A 15871-nucleotide genomic window follows, 5' to 3' on the forward strand; every position below is an offset into this window, starting at 1 on the left:
AGTCAGAGCTCACTGTGTTCTTGTTCATCAAAATCTGCCATAGACGCTTCAGATGACACAGTTTTCTGTGTGGCTCCTGTGCTGTGTATAGTGTAGTGTTTCCTGGAAGCCATTTTTGTCATTGATGTACATATAACACACCTGTGCAGTGAACTGCAACACAGGACACCTCACATCTCAGCATCCCTCGCCCCACATGACTCTCAAAACCTATGCAGACAGAAACAGTCATGGCAGGCTGCCTGCTCAGCCGACCTGAAAGCAATTCATCTATCTACATGTGCTACATATCACCCTGAGCCAACCTGGAAGTCAGGATTGGTCCCCAGGGGAATTACTTTTAGCAAAAGTGCCATTTCATCTATCCATATTCCATTTAGCAATGAGAAACGGCCCAATGAGCTTGTTTTTGCAATTTGTTGGCAGAGACCACTGTAGGCCCAACAGTTCTCTCTCAATGTGATGGCACGGGAGAAAGCACTGTAGTCTTGGCACCCAGGACGGGAGGATCCTGCCGAGCAGCCTGGTGCTAACACCGTGACGTTCATTAGTGAGGTTTGTTTCCACCTTGTGCACACTTCCATGCTTCTGTCTCCAGTATGGCTGCTAGGACGCTGAGAGCAAAAATGGCTCTTGGCGACCTCAGCAACACAAAGCATGCTACATATACATCTTCTTCTTGTTCTATTTTAATCTTGGCTCCATCTCATCCGTCTAAATTTTCCCTCCCTTTTCCCCTAATCCTCACACTTTATTTTTAGTTTCTATATTTTGAAAGATGTTTCGAATGCACTAGGATGAGATGAAATATTAACACTGCACTCAGAATAAGTACCTTCGTCTACTTTCAGGGCCTTTCAAGGTTTGGTGACCGTGTTTAGTAGCATACATCATCGTTGTGTAAAGACACCATCACATCCACATCAGGAGCAGTATAAAGGCATCAATCTGGCTAGCTTGTATATGGTAGAATGCAAGAAAATAAAACAAAGAGAAAGTCATATAGAACTAGCTTTTCATTGCCTTGTTTGGATTGCTTCTTCTGGGGTGATTAATAGGAAATCTTGCCATTCCTTTGAGATTGTTTTAAAGTTCTCAGCGGGGCACAGACCAGATGGAGCTCAAGTTCGAGGAAAGTGAACTGTTCACTGTTCAAACTGCAGTGCAAGTGCCTGAGTCAGAGTTCACTGTGCCACGGAGTTGTTTGCTCAGAGTGAGGACACTGATGGCAAACACTGGGACAACTAAAGCCAATAAAATATACATTTTATTTTCTTTTGATGCATCTTTAGAAGACAAAAATGTTAAGGAAGATAACTGGTTATAAAACGCACATTTTTCTGACTAAACTCATTTTACAAAAATGGGAAAAATGTTCAATAGGCGGCTTCCTGGTTCTGAGCAGGGATTCTATTTCAGAGTCCGTTGAACAAATCAAGAGGCTGACAAAAAAGGGGATCTTGATCTCAGAGCAAGTTTCTATTTATATCTTTACATTCTGGTTCCAAAGTGGACAGCAAGGGGCTGGAAGGCATGCAGGGGTAGTGTCTCTAATATGACACAACAGAACACCACTACTAGCTTTTCTAACATGGTCTTTGAATGGTGTGCAGTGATGCTGGCCTCAGAGCTGAGCAACTGCACCTACTGCATTTGTAGGTCCTCTAGAAGGCAGCTTTAAGTTGTGGGGAAGGCAAATACAAAGATCAGCAAGAGAAGAAAAGCCCCTTGCAAAGCACCTTGATGAACTCAAAGCTGCTGTTCCTTAGGAAGGTCCATTATGCACTTAATGAGCATCTGGGTGGGAGCTGGGCTGCTAAGTCACTCGGTGTGCAGTGGTTGGGCTTCACTGCCTCACAGTGAGATACCCCTATGTTAATTGGCACAGAGAAGCGGCTTTTCCCAAGGAACTTGGGAAAGGCCATGGAAAGAAGTTAGCCATTTAGTTGGGGTGTTGGGAACACAAGGCAGTCTGACCTCTGACCTGAGATGAGACTTGAGTGAGTTCATGGGATAAAGAACCTTGTCTCTAGTTGTAACTCTAAAGATTTTGTAAGGCATTTCTGTCTGGCTGTCTAGATTCTCCTCATTCTGTTCTACATCCACCATGACAGCATTCTATGGATGTACTAATGAGGTTCCCCATAACCAAGGGCCAGCATTACTTGTGTGAATGAATGAGGTGCTAGCAAGGTACTGGCCCGATGTCAGTACCAAGAATAGGTTACATCTGATTAAGTTGTTGGCCAAAGGGGTCCCCTAGAAACCCCCAAACAACCCAGGCTATTGCCAGCTCTCAAAACCAGACGGAAAGGTACCACTGCTAAAGACAATACCTACACAACTCATTGAACAGGGAGGAGTCAAACTAATGTCTACCTAGAGCTTTTACCAGTATAGACTAGTATTCAAGGTACTGGAAGGTACTCTGTACACAACTAATGGAGACAAGTAAACACCAAGCCAGGTACAAATCCACTGATCTACAAGAGTGACCTACCTACAAGATGTGCTGGTATAATGGTCGTATAAAGCTTGTGGGAGGAACCAACCCGTATCTGAGTTACATCCCAGTCCATGAGAAGGAAGCCATATCCAAATCTGCTTGGGTAGCCTAGAACCTGAGATTAGATAGGCCAGAGACCTGGGCAAAAACCAAATGCTACTTTTCTGCTAAAAGGACGTAGCAACAAAGAGACTTCTAACAACATTCTGCTTTACTTGTAGATCAGTGCCTTGCTCAGCTATCCTCAGACCTTGGCATACTCAGTCCTAAAAAGGAGGTCTCTATCAAGTCCCTCCTCTCAGGGCTCAGGGAACTCTGTGAAAGAGGGGGAAAGAGTGTAAGAGCCAGAGGGGATGGAGGACACCAAGGAATCAAGGCCTTCTAGATATAACAGGGCTCGTGCACACGAGAACTCACAACGAAGCAGCATGCACAGGGCCCACATGGGTCTGTTCCAGATGGGGTCCTAGAGCTGAAAGAAGTGGACACAAGTCCTCATCCCTAACCCAGAAACAATCTCCAACTGATAGCCATTCAAAAATAAAAAATTAGTTTTCCCCAAGAGTCTCATTGGGGTGGGCCCCATACCCAGGAGTACATGGCTCATACAGAATGAGCTCAGCGACATCTTTGGAAGCTCTTTGACTCACAAAGTTAAGTCAGGGCTTACACACACACACACACACACACACACACACGCACGCACACACGCACGCTTGCATGCACGCACATGATGAGTTCTCTGTGTCTCTTTGGCCCTTTTTCTTGTTGGCTGTTTTGCCATATTCCAATCAAAAGTCTGCGTTGAAAACATGTCCATGTTGATATACACAGATCATTTTAACTACTCTAGACTACCTCTTCGTAGCTCACTTCCTACTTCTATCCTGATGTACAACTAAGATCTTCTAACTGTTTTACCTTTGCCAACAACTTTGCAGTGAGCATCTTTTCTACTCTCCTACCATGCACACCTCTCAAACTTTCTCCAATGGCTTCCAGTTTGGAGAGCTGGAAACTGGACTTTGCCTACTAAGTTTTTCTCACTGTCAAGTTTTTCCTCAAGAAATATTTTAATGCAAACTTTTACCAAATGAGAACACAGTAACACAGTTTAGCACATAAAACTGCACGACATCCCTGCTCAGTGATATATTCTGTGTCCGTGCTATTTTCGTGTTCAGGAACCTTTCACTGTGAAGGAGAGATCACAAGGGGATGTTTCTGTGAAAGGGCATGCACCCAAAAAACCCCACTGGGGTGTGCGTTTTACAAAATCTTGACTGCGAGCTCATCCCTTGAGGTGACAGTTCCAAAGATGGAGATTCTTGAATAATGTGGACAGTTATGATAGGATTCCAAATCCATACATTGTATGAGTATGGCGTTGGCCTTGTGTGTAACCCTTTGAAGGACACAACTTAATGAGATAATGTACCAACTTATACGTACCCAGGCCTTCATCCCTTGGTCCCTGCATGGAAATTAAACACAACTCCAGTGTTTACCTTGGGGTCTCATAACTCCCAGCCTCCGGCAAAGGCAGCTTAAAGCTTAGTGTCTCCTCCCCACATCTCATTTTCTCTAAATATCAACTTATATAATTGATATGGAAATTATTTCTAGAAGTTTAATAGGATAAATTTGATTTTTCTGAGTCAGCTATTGCCAGGGTCAGGTATCCTTCCCAGCCCTTCACATGGGGGATTAATTTTTTTATGAATATAAAATTCTATTTTTCAATTCATCTGACTTGTCCTTATTGAAAACATATACCACATCATATTCCTGGATCTGCAGATTTCTTTTTTTTTAATGCTAAAACTAATGATACCTTCAAAAAAAAACTATTGATTTTTTACAGATAAGAAAATGTTTCTTTCTTTGATAAATTATTTCATTGGCTACCAAAAGGTGTAATTCAACATTTATATTACACCTTGCTTATGTGTAAGTATTTTATTAGTATGAAAGAGTGTTTAGGCCAACAAGATGGCTCAGGGGGTAAAGATACACATCACCACACCTGATGACCTGAATTTGAGCCCTGGGACACACATGGCAGAAGGGAAGAGCCATCTCCTGCAGTCTCCTGCAATCTCCTACAGGCTGTTCTGACCTCCATGTGTGCACCATGGCATGAACACTCGCACAATTAACACACAAAATAAACAAACGTAAACTTTTAAAAGGGAAAAAAAGACTTCCCAGATGTTTAAAAGGCTATGACTACTTCCTACTACTGCACCTTTAAGCAGTCCCACCGGCTTCATTTACGTGCTTCTGTCTTAAATACTGGACTGCAAACTCCTGTCAGCATACACATCTGAGGCTGAAACATGCATGTCAACCAAATCTAAGAGCTTAAAAAGCATGCCAAGCACTAACTAAAACCGAGAAGCTACAAGCAGCATCTTATTCAGCAAAAGGACATTGTCTCCAGTGAGCCACAGAGGACAATAATTCAGTAGTTACAAATAACTGATGAGACGGGGGTAGAGTGTGTAGGTCACGTAACCAAGCTTAAAAATGTGAATGATAGAAATAATATCTGCTTGTAGCAACATGTAATTTTCAAGAAGCAGATCTACAGATAAGCAGTGATTTAACACACAGAGTGTACGATAATAATTTATATAACAGTGATCTTTTTAAATAGTAGAAAATGCCATTTAAATAAAAACAAAAATTGTTATTAAATAGGTTTCCCCAATTAAATGCTCATTTTGTAACTACTATATTTGACTACCTCCGTCTGTACTTACCATATTTGAACACTTTGGATTATTTCACAGAGTAATTGATGTGTATAGCAGTTTTATAGATTTTTACAAAAACTGAAAGTAAATTGAAGGCATTTCTAAAGGCTAAATTAAACCACACCACTCAGAAACATTTCTTAGTTTGAAACATCTACAGCATGTTGCCCAAGCACCATCCAACTTGCTTTATCAAACAGATAGCCATTAACTGTAACGTGTCCATCAGTGGCATGCATGCAAGGTGCCGAGTTTCAGAAGGCTTACCAATGCCGTGACAAACACTTCAGCACACGACTGAAGGATAATCAATGTTGTCAGCAGCTTCTCACAAGGCAAGTAAATACACATTTTTGGTGTCACATTCAGAATGGAAGTTAACAGGAGCGGCACACTACGGGGCCAGTCGCCGCAGCCCTGCTCACTTACTAAGACATGTGATTTGGGTGCATAAAGAGAGAGCCACCGGCCCTGTACCTGGTGCTGCCGATGCTTGGCGATTCTGCTCCAAGCCTACATCTTTCTAGCTGACTGGCAACAATCTGCCTTTCCACTTCCAGTTCTCGGGTGAGTCGTTGAAACTGAAGCTCCTGTGAGTTAAGGAAATAAAAGGCATATAAGGCGACCGGGTTGGCTGCTCAGGCAGATAAGAATTAATATCTGTCACAGGAAACACAGGAACATACCCACCACATAAAGCTACAGCAAGGCGTTGGGCAACTTGGGTTCTAGGGTATGAACACTCATCTGCGGACATGTGGGCGCCTGAGTTGAGCATACTTGACTGTCAGCTCTTGTTTGGAACTGAAAACATGCAGATGCTTAGGTGCCCTCTTTGTCATTAATTATACTGCAGGTTTTAAACGGTACTTTTGCAGAGTGTGCCATTAAACTAAGGTGTGCAGGTGTTTATGTGCAAACCAACCATCCTGAGCGCTTCCTCCTCAATGGCTGATTTTTATATCTTTCCTTCTGGACTACACGTCAGGACAGGATGGGAATCATGGTACCATGCCTGATACAAGTCATTGCACTGAGGATATAGTCAAACCCCATGGTAAGTGTCTGGCTATATTTATTCTATAATATTACCAAAAAAGTTTGCTCTATTCGCAATGTATTTATGTTGCTACTTAGCAGAGAATTACAAACAAATAAAAAAAAATATGGACTCTGAACTTGTTCTAAGAAGTGGAAAAAGATATCTAGAGAAATATTTTTTATGTTCTATCAGAAATGCAAACCAACATGATTATTAAGTACTTATAAGTACTTATACTGTCCTTGTGTTCCTCTTACTGCTAGGTTGGTAGGTCTTGATAAACAGAGAGCACATCATTCTATAAAACACCAGAGCATTAAACCAGACACATCACTTGCTAAAGCTTTAAGGTAGAATCAATACCTGTAAAAATACATCACAGTCTTGTGCACCGTAACATCTGCCTACATGTCAATCCAGCTGTAAGTGGTTTAATCTGACAGTGACTGCTGGTTCAAAATAGCAGGCACTTAAACACTAAAGGAATAGTTATGGCTGTGTTGATATCTGTCATAAAATTTACTTAAGTCTGCTGATGGTCTGCAGTAACCACTTGACAGCATTGGCTTTGTAAATTCCATGGACTATTCTTAGGATAGTTATTTGTATTTTTAATTTTTGTAACCATTATTATAGAACCTTGAAAATAAATAAAAATATTACATACCAAAATTAGTCAGATCTAAAGTCTAAAAACAACATAACTTCTATAAAGTTGGAATGGAAGCTAGAGCCTCACATTCAAATTTATACTTCCAGTATTAAATACCAAGAAATTATGATAGAATTAGAACTAGAAAAACAATTGTCTTTAATAATCTTTCATAACCTGTACCTATTAGCTGCATTCAGTCCTTCTGCATCCTCTCATACTTAGCTTTTTTGTTTTCTTTATTCATGTATATTATACCCACATGTATGTGTTTAAATATTCATATACTATTGTCCATATTCAGCATGAGAGAACATCCTGTTCTTTTTTTTTTCTGCAATTGTGTGTCCTTGCTTAATATTATACAATCTAAGTTCACCTATTTTCATGCAAAATTTTAATTTGATATTCCTGCAAAGTTTTCAGTGTTTATAGCAGAGCAATATATGTTTATATATTTACATGTATATTTGATATATATATAGTTTTCATTACCCATTCATCTGTTGATGGACAGCTAGGTTGGTTCCAATCCTTTGATATTGTCAATAAAAGAGCAATGAGCAATGGGGTGCAAATATCTATTTTGTAGAATATGGAGTTCTCTGGATGGATACCCAGCTGGATCACACAGTAGTTCTATTTTTAGCTTTTGGTTTTTTTCTTTTGATAAATCTCCAGACTGATTCCACAAAGGCGGTATTAATCTGCACAGCCACCAACATTGAATAGAATTCCTTTCTTTCAACATCCTCTCCGACTTTTACAGCCAGATGTGTTGATGATGATAGGCATTCTGATGGGGGTGAGGTAGAATCTTAGACTAGTTTGACTTTGCATTTCTCTATTAGGGAAGCTGAACACTGTTAAAGATAGTTGTTAACCATCTGTGATTTTAAAAACTAACTGTCCAGTTCATTTATCCACTTGATAACTGGCCACTTTATTTTCTTGGTATTTAATTTCTACAATTCTTTGTAAACTCTGGGTATAACTAGTCCCCTTGTCTGGCGTGTGGCTAGTAAAGTTTTTCTCCCATTCTGTTGGCTCCCTGTTAACTATGCTCATTGATTCTTTTGCTGCTGTACCATCCCTCAAATTAAGGTTTTGTTGTAGGAGGGCCAGCAGGAGACAGGATCTATCTTGCTATGTAGCTTTGCCTGGCCTGGAGTTTACTGTAGACCAGGGAGGGTGACCTGGAACTCATACAGATCTTCCTCCTGCCTCAGCCTCTCAAGTCCTGAGATTAAAGGCAAGTACCATTACAACCAGTTAAAATTAAGTATTTGAAAAAATATATATCTAAACAAAGAAATGAAAACCCTAAGATACAAAAAACAAAATCACAGAAGATACTAGACAATAAGAAAACATTCATGTTTCAAGGAGAAAGATTTTATGAAGATATCTATGCTACCAAAATTAATTTATGGAAGTAACACAATGCCACCACACATTCCATGTCATGTTTCAATGGTTTAGAAAAAATAAGAATTCATATGGAACCACAAAAGACCACAAACAGTAGTCCTATGTAAGAACACTGCTGGAGCTATCACAATACCCAGCCTCACACTACACTACAGAGCTGCAGTGATGGAGACAGTCTGGTTCTGGCATAAAGGAGACGGGCCGATGAGTGGAACAGAACAGAGGACTGGAAATAGCAAAGCTAAGTTCCCATAATCTTTGACGAAGGAGCCAAAAAATAAAAATAAAAATTGCGGGGATGGGGTGGGTGTGGGGATAGCCTATCCAGCAAATAGTACTGGCAAAATTGAGTTTCACCCTGCAGAAGAATGAAGGCTAGTAGAGTCTTTCCTTCCTCATCTTGTACAACTATCAATCCAAAGGGATCAAAGACCCAAATTTAAGACATGAAACACTGAAACTTGGCAATAACTTTTAAAATAGAACACCCACAGCGCGGGAACTAATCCCAAGTATCAACAGAAAAAGAAATAGTTTCTGCACAGCAAAGGAAACAATCTTAGAATAGTTTAAACAAAGGATCCTCATCTGCCCATCACTTTCTGATACTGAGATCCTTTCCCAGGGACCTCGATGGTGCAGGCTCAGTGGACAACGTGCACATGAACAGCAGCTGGTTAACATTGCTGGACAGAGACTATGATAGGGTGGTGTGGCAGTGAGGACCGGTGGGTCCGCAGTATACTGTCCAGTACCAGGCTAAGATAACCTGAAGGAGAAGCATCATGCCTACCTCACAATGTTTCAGAGTTATTTTGTTTGGGGGATTTTTTGGTGATAAATGTTTATTTTTTCATATATTTTACTCTGCTGTTTATTAGATACACTTTTCCCCCAAAACACTGACTGTATCAAGCTAGTCCAGGAAGAGACTATTCCTAGATTCCCAAATATCTGTAACATTGCTTTTGTATCCTGTTCTCAATGACAAAACAGGGATTGAGGGCTGACATGAATTTCCATTTAGGTCCATCCAAGTTACCACACTGGAGTAAGATTTCAAATAAGAACATGGCCAATGAAAAATTATTTATTTTTTTAATAGGAAAAAACCCTATCATAATAGATGTCTAAATTGTGTTTGTGGCATCTTTTGGCATGACCTCTGAAGCAACCTTTCAAGGAACTGTAGAAGAAATTTCTACTTGGATTTAGAAACAAGACATAAGTTTCTCGTAATTCTATACTTATAGCCAGAGGCAGGTGACCGTGCCCTGGCCTAAGATATACCCAGGCTAGACAGTGACTCACATGTTCACCTGTAGACTGGTTCCAGGAAACAGGAGGCTGCGTCTCTCCCTCAATCCTGCCTACTTGCAGTACTTCCTGAATAAGGTCTCAAGGTCATGTTCTTCACACAGAAACTATCTCCAAGCAGGCTGTGTGCTAGGCCCTGGGGCTTCACCAACACTACCTGACCAAGTTTCTGGGGAAATCTGTAAACTGCTGTGGAAGGTGGGACTCAAGCTTTGCTCTCCAGTCTTTGTCACAAGTGAGAAATGTCACTAATAAGCACTAAATGAACTCCTTTTCTGCCTAATTAGGAGCATCAGTCTGTGTGTCACTGGGAATGCTGAAGCACCTCCACAGGTGTGGAGGACTCGGAAGGCCAATGAATCCCTGCTGGAACTCCGCGGAGCCAATGGAACAGTTACTTTAACACCCTAATGAATCAAGTCTATATAGTATCTCCACCATCCCAGAGTCCATAAGTTGAACATTACTCACAAATTGATCAAAACCACCCTCCTTCCACGTCCACACTTCTCATTAGCAGGACTCCCTCACAGTGCCGACGGCAGAGGGTCAGGATGCTGGAAAGCACGGATCTGCATGGCACTGTTACCTAAAAGTTCTGGGCATGTACAGATGAAATCTGTGCTTGCTTGATTTGAGGACAAATGTTATTTCTATAGAATATAAGTCTAGCACCATATATGACTGGACCCAGATGGGCGAGCAGGTTATAAGCACTTGATCATTCTTTTCCTATTGTCTTCTTTGACTGATGAGGAAGGTGGCGTTGTATAGTCATACAAAGCCACATCCAATGATTTCTAAACACTCATTAAGGAGACAGAAATGAAAGAACTTCTAATGATAGCATGTGATTATCCTCAGAGTCCAGCAAATAAAGCCACAAAAGAAGGTACCAATATGCTCTGAAGGTGATCTGTGTGACCATTGCAAGGCTCTTCATTTTACCTTCATTCCAGCCAGAAATACTTGATAAAGACAGAGGAGAGGGAGCATCAGGACGATAGAAATTGTGTTATGTTTTCAATACACGTGGTGGACAGGCCTGCCCAGTCCAAGCAGAAGGATTCACTGCTCTAGCTCACTCAGGAGCTACCAAGATACCAGCCCCCTTGTTCACAGGCACACCCTCTGGCTGGCCGCCCCTAGCTGCTGCCAAGGGAGGCCCTGAAAAGGCTGGGCTTAGCAAGGCTTCCTTTTGGGCCTGGCTAAGGCTTTGTCAGCCTGCACTGAAGCTGGTACCCTTCCTGCCAACCCTGCTGTTCCCGTCCCTCTGTACAGGCACTGATCTGATCTATCTCTGCACAGAAACCTCTCCACAAGCCCCACCTTGGCTGGTCTCATGCTGGTTTCTTTTCCACAGTGATCAATAGCCCCCGGTTTCTTTCTGGATGCCACTTTTCCCTCTCACCCCTTTGTAGAAAACATCAGTACCTTGGATCTGGTGTATATCATTCTCATGAATATTTTATGTTATTGCTTCTTTATATTTACATTTATGTAAAGAGTATACTGTACAGTTTGTTTGCAGATTGCATTCAGTGTACTAAGATTCTGATTTATCAGTATCAGCATGGGTAGCTCTTGCTCATCAATTTTCACCAATCAATAATATCCCATTTTATGGTAATAGCACACGTATTTATGTTCTCATTATGATGGACTCATGAGTTGTTTCTAATTGCTAAACAATTATAAGCATTCTTTAAAACAAACAATCTTGATTAAACCTTGTGTATATGAGCCAGACTTCTGCAGAGCAGAAACAGAAGAGAATTTTTACATTTAAAGATATATACATCACCAATTTTGTTTCATGACTGTTGGATTATCTTTCAAAACAGCTGAACTTCCACCTCAGCTGGCAGTATAGGTGAGTCCCAATGCCCACACTCATGGCATTGGGCTAGGTCTCCCCTCCCCCTTTATGGGTACTTGCCTTGCCTATGCTTTAGTTTACATTCTGATATAACCAACATATACTCCCTAGGTTTACTGCTCATTTGGGTTTTCAAATTTCCCAAGCATCAAACTCTTGGAGGAAAAATTTCTCCTTATAGCTGCCACACAGGCCTGTCTTCTATGGGAAACAGACATATTGCTGTCCTGTGGTAATACTAGAGTTCTGCAGACCTCTAGCCCCAGACCAGAACTCTCCATGCTGAGCAGCCCTCCAATGCAGACAGTAGACAGTGACAAGCTCAGGGCTTCAGACATCAGTCAGTCCATCATTCAGACATCAGTCAGTCCATCATGGCGGGGAAGGGCACTGCAGAACATAACGGTTGCTCTCGTGGCATCCAGAAAGCAGAGAAAAAGAGGCAAGAGAGGTGTCAGGGATGGGGTACCCCCAAAGAGAGCGATGTTTTACTTCCTCCTGTTAGGTTCCACCGAAAGTTTCCAGAGCCTCCCAAAATAGCAACTATCAGGAGAACCAAGCCTCAGTGAAAGAGCACATTGGTGCATCTCATAGTCAAGCCTCTGCCCCACCTCTCTGGAGGGGAATGTCGGCTTTGCTGCTCAGGTGAGGATACCTCATTTCAGTCTTGATCTCTGAAATCCATCCTTCCTTCTTGGCTCAGCTCAGTAATGCAGAATAAAGGCTTTATTGAGTCCGTTTGCTCCATTCAGGTGAGAAAAAGGTTCACATGCTGGGATACACTCTGGGTACTTTTTCCCATCCCCCATGTCTTCTCTTCTCTATTTTTCTGAGCCATAGCCATGAAGAACTCCTGAGTCTTAAATCATCAGTGCCTTTCTTAGGTTTTAGTTCATACACTGGGTTTGTCCCAAAGAAAACATTTTCTATTTCTGAGATTTTTAGTTTAGTTTTGTTTTTAATATATCTGTCTGTTCTTGCAAGTTCATGAGCCTGAAATCTCTTTCCTCCCATTTCCCTTCCTCCTTAGGCTTATACCTCTGCCTAAACTCCCAGGTTTGAGGTCTCTCCTTTCTTCCTGAAGGGATTCCGTGCATCTATCTATCTATGCATGAGGTTTCTGTGCCTTCCTCTGGTTTCCTGAAGCGTTCAGCACTCATACCTCCACTCCCATCTCCTCTGACAGGCAGAAAGAGCTGTACTCTGGTTTTCTGCTTCAAAGACTCCGGTGTTGGTCCTAAAATCAGTACTTCGCCTCCTGTGGGTGTCTACCCTCTCACCCTCACTCGTTAAATTCTCTCTGATGGCCAGAGTGCTGCATTTCCTGACCCTTCTGAACTGGGCCCCGTGGAAGGAAATCTTATTCTGCTTTACAAACGTTCTTTACAAGCTGTTCATCTTTTACCCAGAATATTCTCCACCTCTGGGTTACTAAGAATACTCAGCAGGCTTTAACTGCAATGTAGTTCTTTCCTAAAAATACTTCTTTTGCCTACAACTCTCTTTTGTACAGACTATGCACTCCTCCACACCCGACACTGAGGTGTCTTCCAGAAGGGAGGGTGTTCTCTTGGCTCCTTACAGGCTTTACTTATTAGCATAAAGTGTTCATAGTATTCCTCATCACCAGCATGTTATATAATCATGCAGTCAGCAGACCTGCAAACAGTACTCCCTCTTACCATCTTTTTTCCCTACTGGTAAAGGACAAACATTCTCCATTTGGGTGTCAAGGTTCAGTGTGCTTTGAGGCAAGAGCCATTCCACGTCACCTCTGTGTGCTTAAGTCTAGCTGTCTTCCTCTTGACCACAGAGAAACTGTAATGGTTACTATGACAGTGGCGCTGACAGAGAAGAAGAAAGAGCAGCAGGCCCTGCTGTTCAGTGACCAATGAAATCCCCACTTTGCTGCTCTCACATTTGAGGCCACTGCCAGTTTTCTTCCAGGCTTGGTGGAGAGAGTGGTCCTCCTGTCCAGGGCTTCCCTCCTGTCCAGGGCTTCCCTCCTGTCCAGGGCTCCCCATCCCAGGCCCTCTGGCCTCCTTGAGAATCCTGACCCTCTCTCTTGTTGTGTTCTTTAATATTTCTCCTCATTTAATACTGAAATTGTTCTCACCTGAAGACACACCACCGTGACCCCAGGGTTTCTGGGTCTGTTTCCTTCTCCTGTTACCACTTACACTAGCTTTTCACTAACGATGCTTTACATTGTCTACTTTTAACAATCCAGCACCATCCCAGGCACTGAAGTCATTAACAGCCTGGGTTCTAATTAGACTTGTAAGATTCAAGGCACCAGGTCTTGTTCTATGACATATTACATGAAGGTATCCCCATCTTTTCTATATTCAAAAGATGAATGGATTAGAGTAATGCTCTATCTTTATAGGTCTTGAGGTAGGCACAGAGAACAGTTTTTAAACTCATGATACTGTTCACCAGCTGGCGGAAGGCCCCTGGCCGGATCTCAAGTACTGCTCCACCAAAAACCACTGAGAAATCCTGTAAAATATAATTTTCTTGTTTTTAAAACTTTTTATTGATTCTTTGTGAATATTACATCATGTACCTCACTCCCACTCACCTCCCTGTCCCTTCATATCCACCCTCCACCCTGCAACCCCTAAAATAATAAAATATCACATAACCATGGAAATTACAATGCCACACAGTATATCAGTTTTCCCAAACAGCTTTACTTGACATGTTCATTGCAATGAGTCTAAATATTATTTTTTAATCTATGTGGCACCAAAACCCGAGAGTCCTTGGATTTTTCAGTCCAGGAACTGAGCTGGTACAATAGAGATGATCCAGTGTCCAAAACATCTGTTATAGTTTAACATCTATGTAGTAGTCCCTAAATCAGAACATAATGAATTACAGAAACATAATTAACTGATTAACAGGTATGGTAAGACCTATCCCCCTTCTACTAACTAGTTCCCTCTGTTAGAAGGAAATAAATCAAAAGAATTGAAAAATTAACATTGTGTTTATCAAACAAAAATGATCAATGTACCCAGGATATTAATCTATCTTCCCCTACATGAGACTCTTCCTGATCTCCTGTACTTGTTACTCATGGCTCTTCATTATTTGTCCCACACTCCTGAACTATGAGACTCCTGAGAACACCTATTGTCCTCTCTCCATCTCACAGCACAGTCCCGGCCATGTCATCTGTCCTATTCACTAATTCAAGAGTAAACGGAACATTTCACTCATCACATTGACAGCAAATTTTCTTTTCTTTTTGTTTTTTTCGAGACAGGGTTTCTCTGTGTAGCCCTGGCTGTCCTGGAACTCACTCTGTAGACCAGGCTGGCCTCGAACTCAGAAATCTGCCTGCCTCTGCCTCCCAAGTGCTGGGATTAAGACATCAAATTTTCTAAAATTTATTTATTTGTAAATATTTTATATAAAGGCCTGGATAATATCTTATGATCCTTTTTGAGGTCCTTACAGGATTTAAAATTCATCTCTTTAAGAAGGCAACAAAATCAATTTGGACAAAAAGTATATAAAACTATGTCCCACTTTTAACTAGAGTCATAGAGAAACAGAAGTGGGGCTGGACCTTAGTTGTCAACACTTCATCAACTCGTAACAAATTAACTGTCAGGAATCTCACAGAGATGAGGTTTTGTGGACTTGATATTAAGTGCATAGTCTACGAGGCACTGGGCGTTGTCCCCAGTTTCAGAGGTGATGTTCACTGTCCCCTCATCTGCCCATTACATTCATCTGTCTTTAAACTATCCAATCCCCTCCTCTCTCCGGCCAGCCCTGCATCCTTTGAAACCTGGTTTAACAGCCTAGGGATGTTCTCAAGCAATGCCTTCTTATTTTCATTTAGCTTTCCCTCTGAAAAGATGTATATGTGCTATATAAAAGTGTCTGTGTGTATACAAAAGCATCAGTAATTCTACTTAAATCTTTTACTACTTGAGGTTTTCCCAGCATTGCTAAGACTCTTTATATTTGGAGAGTCCTGTTGTTAAATAAACACTGAAGCAATGGGACAAGAGGACAGTGAGTACTTGGAGCCAGGGTTACCCAACAACTGGTGATGTCATCTTCCAGTATAGTAGTGATTTGGTAGAACTGACGTCTAAAGCATAGTGTTCTTTTCTTTAAAATGTAGTATCTCTGTTGTTTAGATATTTCTTTGAATCTCATATTAAAGAATTATAAAGAACAGTAATAACAACAGTAACCTCCACTGGCTTTCTATTGCATATATAGTTGAAAACTATTAAGACACATGATGTATCAGATACTG

General features: G+C 41.4%; 1 protein-coding gene across 16 annotated transcripts in view; it reads right to left on the reverse strand.

Annotated features, from left to right (window-relative positions):
• Positions 1-15871, reverse strand: part of Pkp4 (plakophilin 4) — a 206894-nt gene that overhangs the window by 84451 nt on the left and 106572 nt on the right. For 13 of the 16 annotated variants that reach the window (XM_028769332.1, XM_028769318.1, XM_028769324.1 and 10 more), the window contains exon 3: positions 5743-5855. The exons of the other annotated variants lie outside the window; for them this stretch is intronic. Coding sequence is in view for 11 of the 13 variants with exons in the window: in XM_028769318.1 (XP_028625151.1) it covers positions 5743-5855 (113 nt within the window). In the remaining 2 variants the exon portion in view is untranslated. The remainder of the gene's footprint in view (positions 1-5742; positions 5856-15871) is intronic. 16 annotated transcript variants of the gene reach the window in all.

The sequence above is a fragment of the Grammomys surdaster genome, unplaced genomic scaffold, assembly GCF_004785775.1.
Source record: "Grammomys surdaster isolate TR1022 unplaced genomic scaffold, NIH_TR_1.0 191, whole genome shotgun sequence".
NCBI lineage: Eukaryota > Metazoa > Chordata > Mammalia > Rodentia > Muridae > Grammomys > Grammomys surdaster.